The 9,070-nt window shown below is 43.3% G+C and overlaps 1 protein-coding gene across 1 annotated transcript in view; it reads right to left on the bottom strand.

Moving 5' to 3' along the window:
- Positions 1-1,419: 1,419 nt before the first annotated feature.
- Positions 1,420-9,070, bottom strand: part of AP3M2 (adaptor-related protein complex 3, mu 2 subunit) — an 8,742-nt gene continuing 1,091 nt past the window's right edge. Inside the window, exons 2-9 of the mRNA XM_009883563.1 lie at positions 8,915-9,064; positions 6,645-6,816; positions 5,971-6,108; positions 5,058-5,143; positions 4,391-4,524; positions 3,309-3,516; positions 2,342-2,486; positions 1,420-1,908 (exon numbers count right to left, since the gene is read on the bottom strand). Of these exons, the coding sequence (XP_009881865.1) occupies positions 1,808-1,908; positions 2,342-2,486; positions 3,309-3,516; positions 4,391-4,524; positions 5,058-5,143; positions 5,971-6,108; positions 6,645-6,816; positions 8,915-9,064 (1,134 nt within the window). The 3' untranslated portion in view covers positions 1,420-1,807. The remainder of the gene's footprint in view (positions 1,909-2,341; positions 2,487-3,308; positions 3,517-4,390; positions 4,525-5,057; positions 5,144-5,970; positions 6,109-6,644; positions 6,817-8,914; positions 9,065-9,070) is intronic.

Raw genomic sequence — 9,070 nt, 5'->3', positions numbered from 1 at the left:
AAACAGTTTCACTGAGGTTCTAGGAAGAGCTCAGCACTCCTTTTGGAAACAGTAAGAAAAACTATCACGTAATTACTTTTAGCTTTTCAGACAGTGACTTAGTCCCCAGCTTACAACCCCAATTGCCTCAAGACATTTATCTCCCTAAAGCACCCATTATCCACAATCCAACTGGCATAATTTACCTTCCTCCTCAGGTACCAACTGTATTTCTTGTACAGCCCACACAAACCACTCTGAAATGACACAGACAACATGTGAAAATGAACTTTATTGATGTCCTTGCTGAAGGTTATATTTGCGATGAACATGCTCAGCAGTGAGGCCGCCTGCTATGGCATTCATCAGTCGCGCTGGAACTTGCAATTCCACATGCAAGATGCCACTCACCCACTGCGAGTATCCATCACATGCAAACCAGAATGTATGTTATCCTTCGTTTAGGGTCACCTTGTTCTGTTCACAAGCATGAACCGCACAGCCACCTGACAGATGCTGCAGTCACATGTACAGCATCTTAAGGACAACTTCTGCTACCACAGAGAAAACACATGGGCATCTAGTGGCGAAAGAGCACATTACAGACAATACGGAATAGTGCAGATGCCTCTCATTTTATATTTATCCTGTACAGAAAGATGCAGCACAGAATGGAATGGGCAGACGCAGCAACAGATCCTGCAGAAGAGATGGTCCCAGTGAAAAATCCAGCGTAGGTTTGAATCCACCTGCACAGCAGCTGATTGGTACAGGAACTGGAATGAGGTAGGACAGCCAGAAATACTACAAAGGTACCAAGACACAATTATCTCAAAGACATCAGTGAGCAGGAGAACAGCAGTATCACCTTCATTCGTAATAGGTAGGCAGAGACAAAAAGAGGTTCCAACAAGTTACTAGGATAGTGATCGTCTTCATTTAGCCGCAGCTTCAGTTTCCACCAGAGTGCTATGTCTCCACAAAAATTCTCCTGCCTCTGTATCTCTTCCCCAACTCCCCAAAGAAGCTAGGAGAATCCCTACCTTCAAACACTGACAAAATAAGAGAAGCAGAATTATATTCAGATGGCACCACCGTGTGTGCTACAAGCAGCCCTTCACAGGATACCATACTAAGATTCAGATGTGTTTCCAGTCTATCTCCAGAGATACATGATACTTGATGACCAAAATGGCTTATGAAATATCTAGAAAAAGCATCCACTTCTTCCCTTCCTCCCTTCGTGACACCATCCCCAATCTCAGGCTTCTTAACTTCCTGTCCCGGGTGGGACAATCTACCTTTCACATCTTCCAGTCCCTTTGAGGAAAACGGGTAGATGATCTCTCTGCTGCAAAGAACAATACAGCTCTCTGCCCTAACGCCCAGTGATGGAGAAGGGCAGATGCTGGACCATCACGCTGGAGTTGAAGTCTGTGGAAATTCAATTTTGTATCATCCTCAAAGGGAAAAAAGCCAACCAAAATGTAAGGAAGAGGAGTTACAAAAGGCAAAAATCCCTAGAATTTCCTTTAAAAGAGCAAAATGAAGGCGATACAAGCTTACATAGCTGACTCACTAATCCCAAGGGACCTGAACACCTCTCCCATCTGCCATTGTTCCAAATACTTCAGATTCAGCTAGGGATGAGATGGTTTCAGGTCAACCTTACTTCTCCCTGGTCCCCAGCACCCGAAGCACTGGCTCTCCTGCTCATGCTACTACAGGCAAGGGAGCAACCCTAAACATATAGATGGGGTAAGAGGCTGCATCCAACAGCCAGGGAAAGGAGAAACAGGAAAGTGCTCTTCCTCACTATTGGAATCCTCTAGGTTCGGACTTGGAACTTGCCAGCCTTAGTCATGTATTTTATCCCCTTGAAGGGCTTGTACTTCTCCCCATACATGTCCAAGCGATTCACCTTCAGTCCTAAAAGCAAACAAACACAGCATAAGACTGACTGCTGCCATAAACAAAGCAGACAGGCCTTCAGAATAAAGGAACAGAATATCATACTAGAGGTGCATAAAGCACAGAGGAAGTTTCAGCAAGCAGTGAACAAAACGGAGAAAAGCTGACAACTGCTAATTGTCAGAATCATTCTTTACAAACACATCCACACCCTACAATTCTGTATAGGTCTGTAAGCACAAAATGCAAGGAAATGTCGATAGACTGTTTCACAGAGCACCAGGGAGAACAAATCCATATATCTGTAGTCAAAGCACACGATTTTTTTACTTGAAGAACATGTTTCAGAGAGAATGTACTTCAGAAGGCCTGCAGTGCTATTTCAGCTATGTGCAGAGTATGCACTGACACAGCAGAGAATAGTCAGCTGCTTTACCCGCCAGTCACTTACCAGATATAGCCAGCTGCTGAATCTTAAACTGCAAGTTAATGGTGGGGTTTTCATCTGGTTTTGATGTCCCAGCTTGCAAGCTCACACTCCCCTTCAGGCTTGGCAGCTTCTGGGGGTTTATTTTTCCCACATCCCATGACAACAGCTTCAAGGGACAGAAAATGCAGCAGTGAAACAGAAGTGCTGTAACACCCTCTGAAGAAGAGTCCCCTTCCAATGACCACTTTTAATGTTTCTTTAAGGAAAAGGTCTTTGTCTTAGTATATTTCCTTTCATATTGGACAGGCTCAAGGAGCAGCTGCCTCAGACCTTTGTTCTCCCTCTCTCTTTTCATGAGGTTCCCCAAAAGCCTACCATGAATGCTATTTCCACTACTTGTGCTGCACACCCCATTTCCTATGTGTAACAGTGACAAAAATAATGCAGAATTGCCTCCTTTCCAAGTGGCCGAGGCAGTGTTGCTTGAGGCTCTACTGTGTGTAAACCATCAAATTCAAGTTTGCAATAAGAAAATAAAAAGTGAACTCGAGGTGGGAGGAGGCAAAACAACAAAAGCAGAACACCCCAAAACAAATCAAACCCCACTAACCAACCCAAACCCTCAGTGTTTGCAAAGGGCCAAGTCTAAGGTACAGTACTAGGCATGACAAATAGATTCGTAGAAGTTTGTAAAGCATCCACCAGACTAATGCCTCATTGTACAATACCTGGTTTTGGATTTTCTGCACACACCAAGCAACCAGAACTACATTCCACTCAGACACTGAGCTATTTGTTGTGGGGATTAAAACAACTTCTAATATGCAATTATACAGAAAAAGTTCTCACCCCAAGAAAAGATACTGCCTTCAGAAAAGCAGTGTTCAAAGAAATGTTCATGTAAGCATGAGCAACTCAACTTCATTTGCTGAAAGGTAAAAAAGATTTAAAAAAAAAAATAAAATCTAATTTCTCTTTTTCCTCTCACCTTTGTAACTGGATCAAAGATATGTGTTCCCTGAGAGGGTGTAAGAGTCATGTTTAAGACACCTTTTGGCATCTGGCTGGTGACCATCACCCCCTCTACAGTCTTCCCCATAGTCTGCTTCGGCCCCACTGTGATCTCAAAACGTCCCAGTGAGCTGCTATCTCGGAAACTGATGTTGTGTTTAATGTAGACAGGAATTGCCACAAGACTAGAATAAAGACATGAACAGAAAGTCCTTGTCAATCTCTTGCATTCATCTTTGCTTTTCCTGATGCAGTCCTTGCCTTCTACACTGAAAACATTGGAAAACAGTCTCCTTAAAAAAGAAGGAAAGCCTGCACTCATTTGTTTGATCTAAGAGCAAAGTCAGAATCCTGTTCTCAAGTCTTAGTTACACTTTTTTTAATCAAGCTTGCCATATCTTAGTTGTCTACCTCTACCAGATAGGTAACTACATCCAATGTAACAAGAGACTTGAGCAAAGGATGAGGAATGTTTTTGCACGTCACAATCAAGCTGGCAAGTAGCTCCAGGCAGTACAGCAGCACTTGAACTTCACGCCTGTGCTTTCGGTTGGATTTCCCACTCCTTTTCATCTACTTGAAAAGTCTGACAAAGTCTAACAAAATACTTTAGCATCTGTAACCCCAACTAGCACTTGGTAAGTTGCATCTAGAAAAGAGCGCAAACAGTGAACAAGGATTTGTAGTTCTATTACGAGATGTCAAAAACCCAACAAGGTTACTACACTATCTTGCTTTATTCTGCAAGTTTTTATAAACATAGGAAATCAACAGCTTGATTACTCCATACTGCCTAATTCTTTCCCTCTTTAGTTTGTTCATCTGCCACCAGACTTTGAAAAATGCTGACTGACCAAAAAGAAATGACAGAACCCCTGCTCCAATCAAGGAGAAAACATGTGCTTTAAAAACAGGAAAAGTGCACGTTACCATGCACCTCTACTTCATTTGGCATGATATGCCACCTGATCTTTAGAAGCAATTCCTTTTTTTGTTTGTTTTTCTCCTAGCCAGGAAGATTCAAATTTCATAATTCACAGCACTACATTTATCACCTACTTCTGAGCACTGACATGGTAGGACAGCAAGCGAAAATTTCCATCAGGTGGAATGAAGGAGAGTATTCTCTCTGACTCCCAGCGCTTAAAACGCACGCACGGATGAAAGCTGACATCATCCAATAACCGAGGGTTCTGAAAGAAAAGAAAGTCACAAGGTTAGTGAAGGCAGTATTACTTAAAATAACCTCTTTTTCTTCTCAGGCTTCTATCCGTGAAGGGCCTATCATTCGACACACTCTGCTCACCTGAAGGTATCTACATTCAGACATGTTAAGCTACTTGATGCTGTTACATCTATGCAACAGCAGTACTCAATAATCCCTATCCTATTTTAGAAAATTTAGTCATGTCAAATAATTACATTGATGCATCGTCATAAAAAAAGATGGCCCTTTAGGATATCTGCCTAAAGCACCACTGTATCTCAGAAACTTAGTCACAGCAAACACTAACAGTACTTTTAACAAAGAATCTGAAAATAAGACCTTTAGGATCAAAGTTGCTGAAATTCACTATAAGTTTCCATTGTCAGTTCTTTCTCTTTTTGTTTGGCATATCCAGGTTCTGATTTACTGGAATCCATCAGCATGAGACTGAGATCCTAGTAGCAGGGCTAGGAAACCCTTTTCAAAATATATAAGTGAAGATACATCCTTGAGCTTTACCATAAAGGAGAGGGTAAGGTCTGGCATCCCAGTCAGCTTGACACAAGCATCAATCACCCCCTGGATTTCAGCAGTAATCGTGGAACCTGCGACAACGAAGTAAACATGGGAAGTAAACTGTGGAAAAACTATCAATGGGGAGGAAGGAAATCTATTATCTTTATGAAATGTCATGGCTCATTGTGTTGCTCGCTCAACATTTTTCTCATTCTCAATGACTTCTGGAGAAGATGCATACAAATAAGAACCACTGATGCCAGCAATGTCCATTTTAATGGCCAATGACAATAGCTCCTAACTCTAACAAGACTAAAATACAGAAAAACCTAAGGAGATAGCGCATAGCACTATTTCCACTCACTTTCTATTTTCCCAATTACAGAATCACAGACCGGCAGGGGTTGGCAGGGACCTCTGGAGATCATCTAGTCCTACGCCCTGCCAGAGCAGGGCAACCTACCACAGGTTGGACAGGAATGTGTCCAGGTGGGTTTGGAATATCTCCAGAGTCAGAGACTCCACACTTTCTGGGCAGCCTGTGCCAGTGCTCTGCCACCCTCAGAGGAAAGAAGTTTTTCCTCATGTTCAGATGGAATTTCCCATGTTCCAGTTTGTGCCCGCTGCCCCTTGTCCTGTCACTGGGCACCACTGGAAAGAGTCTGGCCCCATCCTCTTGACACCCACCAATACAGAATTGCCTACAAAACTTCAGGAACGAGGACAAGTGAAAACCTCAGTACCCCTCCAAAAATTTTGACTGAATAGCACCTACGAGTTGGCAACATTCCAGAGTAAGAACAGGAATAGAGCTTCCCACACTTAGTAAAGGGAGCTCCTCTTTGAAAACCTAAATCTCTCTTCAGGCACTATCAGGACAAGTTACCCTCCATTTAGCCAGAAGCAACTTCCATACCTGATTTGTCAATGATTGCATCTATCTCCTCAATCACATCAAAATACGCCTCATTGTTGGTATATTTTACACCAGTACGTCTCCAAGGCACCACTGATAGCTGTCCAGTAGGAAGCTGGTCACCCACATTAGTGCTTCCTGGAAAAAGAAAGGCAATCACAACAACCACAGCAGTTAGACAATGCCCCAGAACAAGTCCTTGGCCTCCTATAACTTAATTTTAATTAATTCCTGAGAACTTCTATCTCTTTGTAGGAGAGCAATTACCCTTCCAGACTCACTGTAATCTACAATTTACACCTCTCTTACAACCAATTGTAAAACATACCACAATAAGGATGGGGGAAGTGTAACTGAAAAACAAAACAAAAAGCTACCCCAACAAAAAACTTACACCAAACTAACTCATCCAGGACATCATGTCACAGCTGTAACTGAAAATGTAATCTGTTTGTTTGGGTTAAGAAAAAAAAACCAAACAAAAGTGCAGCTGGTGCTGGAACTGGAAAGAAGCTCAAAGCAAAGCACTAACATAGGACCCCCTAAATACGCTTAGGCTGGGGTTTAGAATGGTATGCGACACCATAAATCTTCCTCACCCACGTCCTAATTTATTTATGCAGTAATATTGCCACACGGCCTCCCCAGGTTATCTACTTTTTGTTTCCCTGTACCTGTGATGGTGTTGACAACTGTTCGCAGGATAGTTGGAGGTTTTATCAGTTCCTTAAGAATATTAGACTCTGTTGCCAATGGAAAGCCATTGTCCAGCATCTCCTCCAACACCTCGTAAACCACCACAACATTGTCCTTGATCATCACCTCTGAACAGACACCAAAGTAATCCTGTGCAAAAGAAATAGTTACTCAACAATCTCAAAGACAGTCTTAGTGATCATTAAGTTCAGTGTTCTCTCACACAGAAATAAATCAACCCTCTTCTTGGAGGAGGTACTCCCAAGCATGTCAGACAGACTGACCACTCCAACAGACACGCAGAACTCTGAGCATACCTCTGCCACTGCCCCAGCGAGCTGGCAAATCACAGCATCGTCACATGCTCTTATTTCCTTTCTACATAAGAAGATTCCCTTTGATAGCTAAGAGATTTTTTAATTAGCACTTGGAAGTGGCTCAGTTGCAACCGATTAAGCAGCAATATTAATAAGAAAAACTTACTTCCTGCAGCCACTACTGAATTGCAGTGATGCCTTTCATTAGACTCCAGTACTATAGATCCTTCCTCAGCTGCCCAGGTCTTCTACAGTACTCTCAATATTTTACCTGGGCAGCACTGCTGTTTAAGGAATTCATCCTCTCCTCATCAAAGCTTTTTATTTACTTTTGTTATAATGCTTGCATATATACGGGCAACAATACAATTATTAACTTCAATTCTGTAAATATTTTTTTACTATTTATTTTATGTGGAATATAGGGGAAGCACAGCTTCAAACACTTGGCATATTCTGCCTACATCCATGTTTGTTTTACAGGAGAGCACTTCTGAAATCTGGCTAACACACTACCTGTTGCCTTTTCATTCTGATACCGCTTGGGATGTACAGACTGCTTACAGATTCTAAGATGTATTAGACTAATAGCCGAAGTCCAATATCCTGAAAAGTCTGAAAAACAATTCTATACATGTAACAAAACTCTCCTTCTTCATAATTTAAGAGGTGTATAAAGCAGAACCTTAGAACGTGAATCATGAAAGATCCACAAACCATTTTATTCCCCAGCTTGATTCCTCTGCTGTTTCTTCAGCTCCTACTCCAAAATAATAATTAGCAATATTAAAGTTTTCAGTAAAAATATACCAAGTCAAATTGTAAATCTGTATAACACAATGTAGGTACAGAAACTAAGTGGAGATCTTTCAAGATTCAGAATAAGTTATAGGAAGCATTCCCAATAATTCAGCAATTTAAAAAATTGAATATTTAATTTACGTACAGTTTTATCCTATGGGGACTTCACGCATCTTTCTGGAGAAAGAGCAATCGTGTGCACGCAAACACAAACTTGAGCTTCTAGTTACTTAGAGCAATTAAAGAGGTCCGGCATTCTGCACAAAGCATGAGCATACGTAAACTGCGACGCTAGAGAATTCCTAGTCCTGCACTACAAACGCTATTTATTTTTCAGACATATCAGATTTTAACATACAGTCAAGCCAGTGAAGACACACTCACGCTACGTCCCCTCACAAACCCCAAGACCTAAGCAACTGACGTAGCATGTTTTTTGCCTGAAACAGCCAATCCACCCCCTGAAGACAGCGAAACATAACTCGGACCACACTTGTGTTCCAATTGGCACCTGGAAGCAAAAGCTCACATGGTACTTGTTCAACGAGGCACCCGCATTTCCCGTGTTCTGGTAGGATGACGGTCACAAGACATTTCAAACCCGGACTACACAGTCCCGCTGTTGGCAGGCAGAAGAGACACATCATCGTTATCTCCCTAGACCGTCCGTCCGTCACGTCAGCCATCGCACAGGGAGAACACGGTTGCTCTGGGGCAACACCTGCGACCCACTTCTTCAGGAAGCGAATACGCTTCCAAGGAACATTACTAGACGTAAACACTTTGGCAGGTTGTCACTAACTGACTGAAGCACGTGGCTACGGATCGCAAAACCTCCCGGTTGCGAGGACAGCTTGGTCTTGCTGCACAGCTCCCAGAGGACACGTCGAAGTCGTGACTGGCGAAGGGTCCCTCCTGCACACATCAGCTTATCGCGACTCTACCGCCACCCTGCACGGTACCTCCTCCCCACACAAGCCCTCCAGACCCACTCTAGATCCTCGCGGCCACAGGAGGAGAATCGAGACACAGCAAAAAAAGAGGAAACTAACTGGCGCTACCAGTTAGCGAGGAGCTGCCTTCTGCGCCCCGCAGTGACCCAGGGCCCTTCGCTGGGGCGGGAGCCATACCTGGAAGGTGTCCACCACGCGGTGCAGGAACTCGATGACGAAGAGGGGCGGCACCTCGCTCTGGATAACGGCCACGAAGAAGATCTTGTGGCGGTAGACGCTGAGGAGGTAGTGGTGCGGCGTGGGGATGACCGGCGGCACGTTCTCCGCCTCGGA

The sequence above is a fragment of the Charadrius vociferus genome, unplaced genomic scaffold (assembly GCF_000708025.1).
Source record: "Charadrius vociferus isolate BGI_N301 unplaced genomic scaffold, ASM70802v2 scaffold354, whole genome shotgun sequence".
NCBI classification, from domain to species: domain Eukaryota; kingdom Metazoa; phylum Chordata; class Aves; order Charadriiformes; family Charadriidae; genus Charadrius; species Charadrius vociferus.
Note: the sequence above shows the minus strand (reverse complement) of the source record. Positions and strands in the feature narration are given on the sequence as shown.